Genomic DNA, 15,948 nt, shown 5'->3' with positions numbered 1-15,948 from the left:
CTTGTGTAAAGAATTGTCTCTTAGGGCTCATTTAGACGGCGCGCGAACTCGTATACGATTTTAGTTACATTGCGGACCATTGAGGTTACATCAATTCAGCCGACCGATCAAATAACGCAATGTAATGAAACTCGCATGCGAGTTCCCGCACCGTCTAAATGAGCCCTTATACGTTTTAGTTTCCAACGTGCGAGAAATTAAAGTTTAAGTTTTCGAAGCGTCCCGTTAGGCGCAACATTTTCTTTTTGGCGTAAACTGTAACCCCCGTATTCATAAACGTCTCCTAAGTTAATCAGTTGATGGTCATCGTTTGTCCCTCTCTATGGCATAACGACAGATAGGGACAAACGACGATCATCAACTGATTAAGTTAGCAGCCGTTTATGAATAACGCTGTAAATGTTTAATTTAAGTTATCAAATCAGTCCACAAGAAAGTAAACAAATTCCCTACGCGACCAATTAGATCGTTAAATAACAAGTCAACATAGAACACAAAACTTTGTCATACTCTTTCGTGTACACTAGCCCCTCTAGCGCTAGGGGGCGCCACAGCAGGGCTGGCAGTATGTATGGCAGATGCAGGACTTTATTGCTAAGTACATAAGGTTCGTAATAGACGATTTCACTGTATGCACTAGAGCACAGAATAAATAATAGGTACAGAAGATTCACTCTCTAACAAAACGCGTCTGTTACGATTAGGACAGATATGACCGCAAGCGCCACGCGCCGCCTACGGCTAGCCACCAAAATTGGTGTGGGACGGATGTACTTGTAGGTACTTGTTGCGACGCGAGTGAGCCACGCCTGACTCGAGCTTAAAAAGCGATTGTATGTCGTCTACGCACGACTTAAAGTCCAACTTTATTAGCATGAGTGAAAATTACATACCCCGGCCGGCGAGAGCAAAAATGCGTTGACAGCTTAATAGTGCGAGGACACACACTTTGGTCGATGTGGATAAAAACAACACGATGTACTGGACCACCGTTATGATATGCAGAAGTATTAATTATTGTTGTAAACAAAATTAAAACCAAGTGTTTGTATTTATTCAGTTTAAAATTGTTTTAGGGTTATTCTTAGAAACGCGTGGAGGTATCAAGTTGAAATAAATAACAAATACTGGCCCAGTTTAAAAAAAAATTGTGCTTAATTAAAAGTCGACTATTCTATCGACATCCATATGTCGATAGAATAGTCGATATTTAATTAAGCACTAGGAGCAGACGCATTTTTGCTCTCGCCGGCCGGGGTATGGTGAAAAAGCTCCTCACTGGGGTCACCGTCGGTCTCCATGAGCTTCTGCACGAGCTGCTCGAAGTGCGTGCCCTGGCCCAGGCCGGCGCCCGAGACCACGGTCAGCTGGTACAGCCACGAGTCCTTGTCCGCCTTACTCTCGAACAGGAGGTATGTTGGACCCTGCAATGTCACCAAAATTGCATTGTCAACTATGTTTTCTTACATTATCAAATGGATAGGATTCATTAGACTGAAAATCGTAATTAGATTCCAAAAAAAGTAATATAATGTTGCCACTGCAATATTATGTGTTCCGTTCCACGTCTGAGATCTTCATTGAGAGCGTAACGCCTCCGGTGACCGATAGATGCCGCTAGCGTCTATGTAGTCGCTCCGCCGCCTCGCCGTGACGTAGTTCCGCTTCCCTTTCCTGCAAACAGACGCCCGCCCCCCGCCACTCGCCGCCGCTATGTCATTGTTTCGTCGACCGTCCTGACCGATGGTCCGCAAATTTTTTTGCGAACATTTTTGCAGCATGGTGCTTTAAAAATTTCCGATCCAAAGTTTGTTCGATTAAATAGCGAGATATAGCCAGAGATCGCCACTACTAGTCTTTTGGCGGTCTCGGGATCGATCTTCCAACGGTGCTTTTCGATTCTACCCACTTTTTTCTTGCTAAATTATCTTTTACATGCCATGCTGCTAAAATCCTCACGCACCGGCGCCTCCCGAGCTGGCCGCCACGATGGCACCTCTCGCGTCACGCGCCAGCGCCTCCCGTGCTGTCGGTGGCTGCCGCCACGATGGCGCCTCTCGCGTCACGCGCCGGCGCCTCCCGAGCTGGCGGTGGCTGCCGCCACGATGGCGCTTCTCGCGTCACGCGCCGGCGCCTCCCAAGCTGTCGGTGGCTGCCGCCACGATGGCGCCTCTCGCGTCGCACGCCGGCGCCACCCGAGCTGGCGGTGGCTGCCGCCACGATGGCGCCTCTCGCGTCACGCGCCGGCGCCTCCCAAGCTGTCGGTGGCTGCCGCCACGATGGCGCCTCTCGCGTCGCGCGCCGGCGCCACCCGAGCTGGCGGTGGCTGCCGCCACGATGGCGCTTCTCGCGTCACGCGCCGGCGCCTCCCGAGCTGTTGGTGGCTGCCGCCACGATGGCGCTTCTCGCGTCACGCGCCGGCGCCTCCCGAGCTGTTGGTGGCTGCCGCCACGATGGCGCTTCTCGCGTCACGCGCCGGCGCCTCCCGAGCTGTTGGTGGCTGCCGCCACGATGGCGCCTCTCGCGTCACGCGCTGGCGCCTCTGCCGCCACGATGGCGCATCTCGCGTCACGCGCCGGCGCCTCCCGAGATGTCGGTGGCTGCCGCCACGATGGCGCCTCTCGCGTCACGCGCCGGCGCCTCCTGAGCTGGCGGTGGCTGCCGCCACGATGGCGCTTCTCGCGTCACGCGCCGGCGCCTCCCGAGCTGTTGGTGGCTGCCGCCACGATGGCGCTTCTCGCGTCACGCGCCGGCGCCTCCCGAGCTGTTGGTGGCTGCCGCCACGATGGCGCCTCTCGCGTCACGCGCCGGCGCCTCTGCCGCCACGATGGCGCCTCTCGCGTCACGCGCCGGCGCCTCTGCCGCCACGATGGCGCATCTCGCGTCACGCGCCGGCGCCTCCCGAGATGTCGGTGGCTGCCGCCACGATGGCGCCTCTCGCGTCACGCGCCGGCGCCTCCTGAGCTGGCGGTTGCTGCCGCCACGATGGCGCTTCTCGCGTTACGCGCCGGCGCCTCCCGAGCTGGCGGTGGCTGCCGCCACGATGGCGCCGCCCACCTCACGCACCGGCACCTTCCGAGCGGCGGCGGTTGCCATGATAGCGCCGGCAATTACGTCGATGCTGCAAGTACGACGCTGTCGTCCTTTGCAATGGCACCCATGTTCTGTTCGTAAGAAAACTTACCTGCTGCCGTTCCCAATGATATCGCCAGCGGCCGTGTCGATGCAGCCCGCCAAGCCGACGCCGGCCGGGCGCCACGCCGCTGCCGTCCGGCGCCACGTGTGCCACGGTACCAGTTTTCCCTGTCCACATGGCCCCATTGAGGTACGCAGGCGCTTATAGCTATGGTGCAACAGCACGAGCAGACCGCTAAACTCTTGCTTTCGGTTAAGGATCCCTCCGTCGCCAAGGCGACGGCAGACAAGGTCCCGTGTGCTCCGCTCAAAACAGAGGCTGAAGGCATTGAAAAGGTTTGCAGTGTTCACATAATTATCTGTCTGCTTGCCCGCGCTCTCCAGCTTAAGTTCCGTCTTACAAAGACGAACTCGTTCGCCAAGCCCCTAATAAACAAAATGGGACAAATAAACCCGCTGCGCCTGAACGAGCTTGTGTTTCCGGTGCCAAGAGAAAGGGGCCAGGAGGACTCCAGCAGTTTCCATCTGTCTGTCTTCGACTTTATCGAAACAGTTTTGTTAAGCAAAGCGCCAAAATCGATTTTAGACTTGATTTCATCAGTGCGATTTCCTTAAAAGCATGCTACCATGCTCCTATACAAGTTTGACTGAAGGTTTTTCGTTTTCTCAACATACAGACCTGCCTTGCTGCCGAGTTTCTCACAGAGACTATACTCGATGCCTCCTGTTCAGTCTCAAATTCGCAAACGTTAGTTTATGGAGATTGCACCGTCGTAGTCCTCACCTTATACCTGTAGTCCGTTAATAATGGTAGACAATGTACGAAGTGAGGCCCTTCAAGTGGAGAGTAATCGTTAACGGGCCGCACCTGCAGCGCTGACGAGAGGAGTGTACTACAAACATACAACCGTTACTACGGTTGTCGAAAAAACTGCTGATGCCAGCAGATCGTCTATAGTTCGCGCTGGTTCCTTGCTACTTACCAGGTCGGTATAACCCCCAAAGGCGACGGTTTATCAAAAAGTCACTGCGTCCCCCGAGTGGCAGCTGCGCCCAGAAGCCGCCGAGACTATCTTCGCCTGATAGGCGCCTTGTTGGCCGGCCTCTCCGCTTTCGAGAGCCCTCGCACTTTACCACGGTATGTCTTAACCGACTCTTTGAAGTGCTACCACGACGCGTTTGGCAGCTGCCGGTGATACGACTTGGCATGGATATCTCCACCTCCCAGGCTAGTCTGTTTACTGTGACGGCGTGATGAGGAGAGCTTTCTCACAGCTGTGGTAAGCTTGCAATTTACTGGCGGTCCTAGTGAACACAACGTCAGACCACCATCCCTTACAAGTCAACGACCTTAAGAATCGAGGCGTAGCTCCTGTCAGATAGGACTCTCCAACACCGAGCCGGCGATAACCGGGTATTTCCGGTTCCGGTACTGGTTGTCTAGAAAACCAGTACCGGGGAGCACTCCCTAGATCGTCCCCTTGTCGAGGTCGCTGTACGCCCACAATGTAGAAATGATCTTCATGGTGCATCAAAAATGAGATCGACTGCCAGGTACCTCTAATACCCAGTGAAGTAGCAAGCTATCTCAGACATCTATTTCTATTCTCCATGTTAGCTTTCAGAATGATACTTGTTCAGAAGCCTGTAACAAGTGCTGTATGTGAACCACTATCGGACACTATGCCTTCTTCCATCGTCATTAATAGCGAGACCAGCGCCTCCCAAACCACCAGCTTGGGACGCGAGAAATCTTATTCAAATTACTTGCCCTAACTTGAATAATCCTACAACGTACCTATATAGATGAGCTGCCGCACCTTTACTGTTAGCATCAGGCCGCAGGGTCAATGACCTTACCCTACTACACTGTAGCCCAGGCAATTACACAGATAACTTTGACGCTATTATTTTGTGTCCGAAATTCGGTTCTAAACCAGATAACGTGTCTCACCGACTGGACTCTCTAGAAGCTTCGGAATAAAGTATAGACCCAGTAGGTAGTCTGGGTACGTCAACTTGTGAGAATTACACAAAATGTTAGGGACACTGCGCTTATTTCCTTAGTCTCGTCCAATCCGGCCTCGCCTACGATTGCTTTCGATCCATGATGTACTTAATCACTAAATTAGCTGGAAAACTATCCAATTACTTAGCGATATTTTGGCTTAAGTTAATTGGGAACATGACTCTTTCTTTAGACGATCCTATCGCCGAGATTCTGCGGATTGGATGCGATTTCGAATGAGAAATCTCTCAAACCAGTTTAACGTCAGATTCGAACCTGGGATTACAGTTTAAATTCTCAATTTCCTGTAATGCATCATTATAACGAGTTATTGTGATTTCATGGGTTGCAATAAGGCGTATATATTTATTCTTTCTCTGAGTTATATGACAGTAGGTGTAGCCCTAACGCTTGCGCGCCCGCTGACTCGCCACCAGGAGATAATAAACAGGTCTCAATGAAGATCTCAGACGTGGAACGGAACACATAATATAAAAATTTTACCTTCCAATAAAATTATTATTATGTTTCCTTCCACGTCTGAGATCTGAGTAATGCCTTCCTGGCAGGCTACTAGGCTACTTTTATACCGACGGTACTTCTCCTCAACAATGACATAGCGGCGGCGAGTGGCGGGGGGCGGGCGTCTGTTTGCAGGAAAGGGAAGCGGAACTACGTCACGGCGAGGCGGCGGAGCGACTACATAGACGCTAGCGGCATCTATCGGTCACCGGAGGCGTTACGCTCTCAATGAAGATCTCAGACGTGGAAGGAAACATAATAATAATTTTATTGGAAGGTAAAATTTTTATAATTTGTTTGTAAAATAGTAAATTCCTTTTTATAAATAAACACGCTAAGATAATGTTATTTATTGGTAATTTTACTCCTACGATTTAAAAAAGTAGTTTTATTTACTTATTTTTACATAAATACAAGACGCGCTAGTAAAAAGTGGCAACATTGTCTTACTTTTTTTGGAATCTAATTACGATTTCTAGTTTAGGTATTAGGGTATAGGGTAACTCGTTATTTTTTTTAACACATTCCACAAGAGAATTTCTGAATCCATAACAATTCGGAATAACTAGCATTAACTACAACGACACCACTAACAGCTAATACCTTCACACAATAGCGTAAAAATATAATCGGCGATTAATGTGTCTGTATACTTCCTTTGTTCAACCACGTAGCTATTTGGTTACTAAAGCAGACATAATAGTACCTAAACTGTAGCGCCTAACACGTCCAAACACACACATTTTTAGGTACACATAATCTTCCTAGCGTTGTCCCGGCATTTTGCCGCGGCTCATGAGAGCCTGGGGTTCGCTTGGTAACTAATCCCAAAAATTGGCATAGGCACTAGTTTTTACGAAAGCGACTGCCATCTGACCTTTCAAGAGGGTAAACCAGGCCTTATTGGGATTAGTCCGGTTTCCGCACGATATTTTCCTTCACCGAAAAGCGACTGGTAAATATTAAATGATATTTCGTACATAAGTTCCGAACAACTCATACCAATAGGGACTAGTTTACCCTCTGGGTTGGAAGATCAGATGGCAGTTGCTTTCGTAAATCTAGTGCCCAAGCCAATTACTGGGATTACTTGCCAAGCGGACCCCAGGCTCCCATGAGCCGTGGCAAAATGCCGGGACAACGCGAGGAAGATGATGAAGTTCCGAAAAACTCATTGGTACGAGCCACGGTTTGAACCCGCACACAAAACACACACACATTTCTAGGTACACATACCTACACACAAAAGACAGACACTATCATGGTATAATAATATACTCCGCCTGGTACTCTCTTCCGAGATTCGCGAATGACCTAACTGTCACTTGCCTACGTCATCATGCTGTTTACAGGTTCTCAAACTTTAAAATGTGGGAGAATTTTAACCAACGGTGAAAATTATTGTAACCGCATTAATTTTAAGTTATTCATGTAGAAACATAGTAAAATAAAACAAATCTAGACTGCACTTTTCACTCCTACTCTTACAGTTCCGAATAGAGCAGCCAACCATTTTCGTAACAAAACATTAATTACCAAGCTTACGACGTGAAAAGTTTGGAAAACACTGCGACTGCTGACACTGAGCGAGAAGGAAATAACAATTAACACGCGTTCGATAAGCACGGTCGGTCAGGGACAAAATGGCGGATTGTCAAATGTGACAGCGCTATCCTGTGTTGCCAGTAGTGTAAACAGAATTACCCGAACGTCTGAAATTTCTTTCGTAAATCGGAAGATATTGCTAACGAATAATTAAAAATTACGTGTTATTTTAAAATTTAAGATAAAGTACATATAAATTAAAATTATTAAATTATAAAGAAATAAATTAACTTATTAACCATAGATATAATGTACCCATGTAACATGTTATGTTGAAATAAAGTGGCAATGTTATTGTGACGTAGGCAAGTGACACTCTGGGAAGAGAAGACCATGTTTTATTAGACCATGGACACTATAGTAATAAGTGTTCTCACTGACCCCAGTTACCTGGTGCTGCGGGTATATCGCAACCGTCAGATGGTTCCGCGTGTCATCGTTCTTTTCTTCAGAGTCCGAATCAGATACGTGTTCCACATCCTCTACTCGGGCGTCGCGCATGTTTATCTGGCCCGTTGGGTTCTGTAATCATAATTATGTCAACGAATTAGTGACTAGTGCGATGGGAGATAGGAATTATGTAGTATAACTATTGTAGTTTCTGTAAATCTTTGAAATTGTGACGAGTCAACTACACATAGACTAGGAATCCTTTAGACGGAGTTTAGAGCAATTATTTCATGAAACCGATGCTGCCAAAAATACGGGGGTGCGGGGGGACGAGGTGAGCGAATCCCGTGCCGTGATTGGTCCGTTCAAAGACACGGACCAATCACGGCACGGGATTGACGCGAAGATGGAGTAAAACTACCGTATAAGTGGCAGAGGGGGTAGCGTTACTATGCTCAGTCTAGAGGATGTCTTGTCTATGCAACTACTCAACTCAACAATAGCAATGAAAAGTTGGTCATTTGCACCCATTTTTGTGGAAAAGTGCTGCTTGCTTTAAAACAGTGGAGGGGGAAAGTATTATAAATTTAAATAAATAAATATTAGAGGACATTCTTCCACAGATGCTCAAGAAGGCTTGTGTTGTGGGTACTCAGACAACGACATATATAATATACAAATACATAAATACATAGAAAACACCCAAGACTCAGGAACAAATATTTGTGCTCATCACACAAATAAATGCCCTTACCGGGATTCCAATCCATACCACCATAATTAATTTATCATAATATATTTTACCATAATTAATTTGGAAATCAATGTAGATATTGTAGATATTTTAAGTAGCAACCCTAATCATTTCTATTCCTCATTGTAATTTACTTCAGTCAACAAAATCTTTGAACCCTTGCCAATTATACAATGGCTTATTCTATCTCTAATTACCTTAAAGCAACACGGGAGGGAGGCGGTATTCGCACTATTTCCCCTCTGCCGAGGTACAAGATCAACTGATCTAGCGCGGGTAATAAAACTAGTTGCACGTGGATTTTAAACTAGACCGAATCCAGTCGCGCGAGTGAACACTGCTACACAAAAATGCCTATTTGCTCGGTTTTTGTTGTAAAAACAGGTCGAATACATCAAATTTACAAAAAGATGGTGTTACATTTCACATGTAATAATTTTTGTACATATCATACGTTTAATTACATTTAAACACATTTTAGTTTCATGTAATTGGTGGATTTATCGATTTTTCTCGCCCAGTACAAATTGCGGATCGGTCGAGCGACAAATCCGACTTCTCATCTCTTGACGAAAATGTGTTAGTGTGCGTGTTGTGACACTTGTGACTCGTCCGTACACAATAACAGATCGAGGTGTGCAAGATTTGTCTGTGTAGGGTGTCATTTTCTATGTATTTGTGTCATCATTACAGATTGGATTTTGTACGTAAGTGTGTGAGAAGTGCGACTGTGTGCACGTTCTCCCCCGCGAAAAATGGCAGAATGATTTGAATGTCAAGATATCGCTTGGGCCTATCCCTTCCGACCTGTCGGAAGCCCGTGTTGATCGAAGCTAATTACAACATACCTGGTCCCCAGGCGACTTGAAGTACAGGAACATTTTGCCGATGAGAACGCACCAACTCTTCTTGGCGTGGCCGTTCTTGACTTTCGTCAGCCAGCCCTGAATAGTTGGCTTGTTGTCTTCTTTACTCAGTAAGAGTTTCGTCGCGTTTCGCCTTTGAACGTTCTGAAAATATCAATAAAAACACTTATTAATTGTCATTTCGTGGTTGTTTTTTTTGCGTATTATCTTGCAGGCCTCGCCAAGATTGATCTGACCTTGCGGCTGTTTCCGATTGGGACTTACACTTGTAACCAAACCAGGGATGTTGCAGATGCAGATTTTTTGACATCCGCGGATGCGGATGCGGATGCGGATATTTAAAGGCTCACATCCGCGGAAGCGGATGCGGATGCGGATGTCAAGATTAGGTACTTAAAAAACGTCAAATATTACATTTTTAATATATTTTTATTTAAAAAAAACGAATCGTTTAGTATTTGAGCAAGAATGTAGGTGCGTTATATTTAATAAACAGTAACTTGGCCGACTTTTCTGGATCTAGACGATTTTGTTATAGGTAATGACGAAATTACCTAGCACTTACGCCGCCGCTAAGACGTTCCTGTACCGACTTGTTCGACATCCGCATCCGCATAAGCTCCGCATCGATTTTATGCGGATGCGGATGCAGATGCGGATGTTGAAAATAATGCGGAAGTTCCGCGGTTGCGGATGCGGATGCGGATGTTCGCAACATCCCTGAACCAAACAATGCTATAAATGTTGTCGATTCGGTCACGTCCGGGCCCAATGCCGCTCCCGTCCTCGGTGTTTTAAATTCGCCCAAAGGGTAATGGATGTTACTGCGCCTACTTGCTGTTCTGGTCAGCATAAGCATAGAGAAATATAGTAAGACAAGTGTGCTCACTCCATACATCAGTTTTGGTACCAAAAAGACTATTAATTTCAGTGTCGACATCTAGCATCGAGTAGCGGAATTATCAGTACTGCTTGACAATAGATGTAACACCGACCAAGTCTAATGCTCAACAACATAAGACTTTCCGGTCGGTGCTACATCTATTGTCAAGTAGCAGTATTGATAATTCCGCTACTCGATGCTAGATGTCGACACTGAAATTAATAGTCTTTTTGGTACCAAAACTGATGTATGGATGGAGTGAGCAATCTATGTATTTTTTTCTTTATGTTTCATGATGTTCCACAAAGTTTGTTCGCAGTACTCAAGGTAACACAAGAGCAAATCAAGAGTATGAGACGTTTTTAGCGATCGGATGTTATTTTAGTATAAGAAGTACCTGTAAAACTCTGATCCAATCCTCCATAGTAGCGATGCTGTCAGCCGTGAGGTAGTAGGTGCGACTGCCGGTGTAGATCTCGAAGGTGGCGGCGCCCTCGTTGCGCGAGATCTTGCAGGCCTCGCCGAGACCGATCTGGCCTTGCGGCTTGCGGGCCGTTTCTGATTGCGACTTCCAGTATGAGAGCGTGCCGTTCTTCAGGACAAACCTGTGAATGAAAATAATAGTATATAATAAACTGCCCTGAGCTATTGTCAAAATTTAAATTTAGAGTACCGTTTAGATATCCTAGAAACCCTATTAACCTTTTATCTCCGCCTTTCCGAAGGACTGTCCTAGGCTCTAATTCCCCCATCCCAAGACTATGTAAGTTGCATAACAAATATAACAAAATTGATATGTTTTGCACTCCTTTAAACAAGCTTAAACGTCAGCTTCACAAAAATAGTAGTTAAGTAAGTAGTACGTAATTAAACTTAGTTGGTAATACATTTGCATGCAGTGTTTACCTAAATCTTATTGTACACTAAGCTCTTAGTTATTAAGGATTTAATAAATTTATGTATGCGTCAGTGTAACAGTTACTGGTAAACCAATAAAAAAAAAAAAAAAAAAATAGCACATTATTGCAGAGGCCGGGAAATGGAAATCGTATCAGTAGAGCCAGAGGGGCTACCGTGAGAACTGAATTTGCAAATTGCGGGGATCTTTCTCTTTTACTCCAATGAAGGCGAGAGTGACAGAAAAATGCTCGCAATTTGCGAACTTCGATTTTCGCGGTTATAGCACAGAGGAGCCCTCGCACTGTACCAAAATTATGTTAAAATTTATAAATCTACGAAACAAAAAGAAATATTTTGGAGTTAAAAGCCGTTATCAAAAAGAAGAATTTTCTTTGTTTGCAATAAGCTAATAAGTAAATAAAAAAAGTAAGTGAAAATGTATTAGAACTATGTTGAGTGTCGGCCTGCAGGCATATTTTGGTATTTTAAGACCTAGAATCGGTTGCATCAAAAAATATGTCACCGCCTAAACATTCGCCAATTCTTGCATAGAAAATTTCTTAGTTCTCTACTACGTAACGTCATAGAGAAAAAAATACATAGAGTGCTCACTCCATACATCGTTTTAGTACCAAAAAGACTATTAGCATCGAGTAGCGGAACATCAGTACTGCTACTTGACAATAGATGTAGCCACCGACCGGAAAGTCTTATGCTGTTGAGATAAGACTTTCCGGTCGGTGCTACATCTATTGTCAAGTAGCAGTACTGATAGTTCCGCTACTCGATGCTAGATGTAGACACTGAAATTAATAGTCTGAACTGATGTATGGAGTGAGCACTCTATGTATTTTTTTCTCTATGGTAACGTTGAACAGTTTAACGATTGTGGCTGATGCAACTGCCTCTTAATCAGGTCGTCGTCATCAGAGTCGCCGATACAAAATGTTTTCAACTCACCATCGTTTCCGCCACGTCTTGAGCTTCCCGCCCAGTTTGGCGAGATGGCCACAGTTTAACGATTGTGGCTGATGCAACTGCCTCTTAATCAGGTCGTCGTCATCAGAGTCGCCGATACAAAATGTTTTCAACTCACCATCGTTTCCGCCACGTCTTGAGCTTCCCGCCCAGTTTGGCGAGATGGCCACAGTTTAACGATTGTGGCTGATGCAACTGCCTCTTAATCACGTCGTCGTCATCAGAGTCGCCGATACAAAATGTTTTCAACTCACCATCGTTTCCGCCACGTCTTGAGCTTCCCGCCCAATTTGGCGAGATGGCCACTTTTTTCTAAAGCCTCATGCCTCTGAGCCGGCGGCGGCGCCGAGCGGCACAGCGAGGCCAGCGACGCCGACGTGTCGCACGACACCGCGTCCGGCGGGATCGCGTAGTCGTCCGACATGCCCGACTCGAACGACGTATCTATAAAAAATTACCTGTATAATCCACACTTCACGTATTACCAGACTTCGAAAACGACCAATATATAGATGGTCAACCAAATGTTGTCAGTAAAAAAAGGCGCGAAATTAAAATTTTCTATGGGACGATATCCCTTCGCGCCTACATTTTTCAAACTTGCCGCCTTTTTCTACTGACAAGATTTGGTTGACCCAGTATAATTCTAAAATCAATCATCACAAAGAGAAAAAAATATCCTGGTCACGGCACCAAATTGTAACAGCCCACCCTTATTTCGCGCCTTTTTCTACTGAAATTGGCTTGCCAGAGTATACATATATTCCACAGTCTGTTAGGAAGCGGCTGCATCTTTTAACTGACAATTTATTTACACAAATAAATATGTATTGATCTGGATCTGCACTGATTAATTTATTCATTTTGTAAATTTCACACCAATCACAAACTAAATTTGTTTAAAAGCAGAGTTTTAGTATTAACCGTAATAGGTCTTACGTATTAAGCGAAAGATCTTCAAAGAGTCATAACATAAATAATTAACACAATTACCTCTAGTTTTACTCTGTTTACTCGGCGACCCGCTACTCGACCGTTTAGCCGGGCTCAGACTAGAGCTAGTCTTCACGCTCTTCGACGGACTGCTCGCACTCAGACTGGTGTCCGATGAACTGCACTGGCCGTTCGCACTGTTGGTTAACACTAGGCCGTGGTTGGACGTCTGTTGTATCGAGGCTGGGAGGACGTTGGTGAGGTTCACGTTGTTGATTGGTTGGCTTGAGGTTTGAGCTGGTAACAAAGAACACAAATTTTAGCGAACAACGATTATAAAAGAGCTTTGAGGTGAACTTTTCCGCTTGAACGGGTGGAGTGAAAAAAGCTTAGCTAATATGAACTCAACTATATTGACTGTTCCGAGCCCATTCAATTGTAAGGATGAGTTAGAGGACTTTGGGTAGCTTGAAAACATTTAAAGAGTTAAATTGCCCGGATGGGTAAGTGAAGTTGATCACTGATTTATAAAGCCTAATCTCGATTGGTTTTCCTTGTGAGCGAGGATAGCAATAAATGGAAGACAACAATATAGCGACATAATAATAACAAAATGAAAACAAAGTGAGGATGGTACCAAAAAAACACTCAGTTAAGAAAAATAATGGTAGTTTACCGAAAATGTGATGTGGTGTGTTGTGAACTGTGACTCCCATGGAATCTTCACCGTCAGACGAATCATCCGACGAGTCACCCGTGAAAGGCATCGATCGGATCTGTGACGCTCGCTGAAAACAAAATTACTTATTTTAATTTACATCTTTTCATTTCGTATTGAAATTTGGAAAATTTTCTTGCGACTTTAACTACAAATTTAAGTTAAAATGTTTTGTCATTATTTATATGCGAAACGCAGCAGAGATTTGTTCGGGTAACTCGTTGACTCGCGTACTGGTTGTGATCAAGGTTGCGGACTTAGCTTTTCACATGATTGGCGCAAGCCATAGTCGACCTTGTATGAAGGCACTAGCTTTTGCCCGATTTTTTTTTATGAATTTTGTAAAATCCTTTCTTAGTGGACCCCTAGACCTTATAAGGAACCTACTTGCCAAATTTGGACTCTCTAGTCCCAGCGGTTTGGGCTGTGCGTTGATTTAAGTCAGTCAGTCAGGTCTTTCACGTTTATATATATAGATTAGAGCTGTAAATGGTGTACTGACCCCTTTGACAGTGGCGTAGACAGGGACGGATATATTTTGGTAGCTTGTCGACTCGTGGACTGGTCGTGGACACGGTGGTGGACTTAGTTCTTCCTCAACTGATTGTTGTAAGCCATCGTCAGCCACCTAAAACACGCAGATTAATTTTATAAGGCTCATTCATATATATATTGAGTTTATATAGTGAGTTTGGGGGTCGGTGAATTTATGTGTGATTATTTGATTAAGATGCGACTCACATCCGGGGTCTGTCGGCATACAGTTAAAAGCAATGGCGGTCGCCGTCACGGACGTCGAAGTCAGCATCACACGTGTAGTGCACGTTTGGAGTGTGCGTTTCATGGTAAGGGCTCATTTAGGGCTGATTTAGACGGCGCGCGAACTCGCATGCGATTTTAGTTACATTGCGGACTGTTGGTTACGTCCAATTCAACCGACCGATCTAAACCCGCAATGTAATGAAACGAGTTCTCGCATCGTCTAAATGTGCCCTTAGACGGGGCGGGAACTCGCATGCGAGTTTGATTACATTGCGTCGTTTGATCGGTCGGCTGAATTGATGTCACCTCAATGGTCCGCAATGTAACTAAAATCGTATACGAGTTCGCGCGCCGTCTAAATGAGCCCTAACACAGAGGTGTTTGTCGCTCAGAGCGCTCAATGTTCTGCAGCGTTTGATATTTGAACAATATTTCTATAACACCATACTGGTGGAATGTTGACGTGCCTATTGTTTTCACGCTACTACGTTGACAGGTAGACTTACTTGGTAAATCTTAGCCTCCCAGCTAGGGAAGCGGTGTAGTGGTGGCGTGGGCGGGCGCGGCTGGTCTGACGCACACGAGTCACCCGTAGAGCTGCCGCCGCGACTGCCTTGAACCACTACTGATGGGCCCTGCCACGCTGGCGTACGTTCTGGGAAAGATGTATACGATACATTTAAATGAATGAATGAATGAATGAAATCTTTTATTTCAGGCAACTAGTGGCCCATACATAAATACCTTAAAAACTAGCATATATATTATAAAAATATAACTAAACACTAAAAAACACATTATGATTGCGATGCATTACGCAACCCCGCAGTGTCAGGGAACCGGCCGCGGAACCGCCGAAACTTGACACCCTTCGGCCAAAACTCCTCCTTGGTGAAGGTCGCCAGATGTTCAGTCGGAACGGTCACCACAAACGAATTAAAATTCGCATTGTGTCGAGATTCCAACTTCGCGACCCTCAGGATGAATCCGGTTTTTGCTTTCACATACTTTACGATATCATCGACCTTCGTAAGGTAGTGTAGACGGGACACATACAGCAGCGTCGAAGGTGTTGCAGGACGCAGCAAATGATTGGGTCCGGTCGGTGCGGTACCGCACTGATTCTGACGAGCTGGTTTCCTTCTCTTCTCCACCTTTTTAAAACCATCTTCGTCGCATCGCGACTCCCTTAAAGCCGGCTGTTGGTCCTTGTGAACATGTTCACGAAGGCTCTGCACCCCTTTCTTCGGCCGCTACTTAGGCTTAAAGATGAATGAAGGTGGAATAACGAAAATCCTCATCGAAACGTCCGCCTGGATTTTTAACAAATCTAGCTGAAGATGAGTAAGCTAGCGCCAATGTTAATACATGAATAATAGATACTAAACAAAGACGTCAGTGCTGCCAAGAGATAGAAAATCACGCACTTGTAACTAAGCTTTACTCCAAGTAACTTTTTGTATGTGCTTTTTATAGCCTGCATTTTAATTATCA

At 45.5% G+C, this 15,948-nt stretch overlaps 1 protein-coding gene across 1 annotated transcript in view; it reads right to left on the bottom strand.

Moving 5' to 3' along the window:
• Positions 1–15,948, bottom strand: part of LOC134653446 (uncharacterized protein CG43867) — a 447,433-nt gene that overhangs the window by 24,260 nt on the left and 407,225 nt on the right. The window contains exons 12-20 of the mRNA XM_063508812.1: positions 14,961–15,109; positions 14,195–14,320; positions 13,651–13,762; positions 13,035–13,271; positions 12,296–12,485; positions 10,561–10,768; positions 9,263–9,424; positions 7,652–7,792; positions 1,280–1,424 (exon numbers count right to left, since the gene is read on the bottom strand). Coding sequence (XP_063364882.1) covers positions 1,280–1,424; positions 7,652–7,792; positions 9,263–9,424; positions 10,561–10,768; positions 12,296–12,485; positions 13,035–13,271; positions 13,651–13,762; positions 14,195–14,320; positions 14,961–15,109 — 1,470 coding nt within the window. The remainder of the gene's footprint in view (positions 1–1,279; positions 1,425–7,651; positions 7,793–9,262; positions 9,425–10,560; positions 10,769–12,295; positions 12,486–13,034; positions 13,272–13,650; positions 13,763–14,194; positions 14,321–14,960; positions 15,110–15,948) is intronic.

The sequence above is a fragment of the Cydia amplana genome, chromosome 13 (assembly GCF_948474715.1).
Source record: "Cydia amplana chromosome 13, ilCydAmpl1.1, whole genome shotgun sequence".
NCBI classification, from domain to species: domain Eukaryota; kingdom Metazoa; phylum Arthropoda; class Insecta; order Lepidoptera; family Tortricidae; genus Cydia; species Cydia amplana.
The sequence above is the reverse complement of the archived record's forward strand: the minus strand, read 5'-3'. Positions and strand labels throughout refer to the sequence as shown.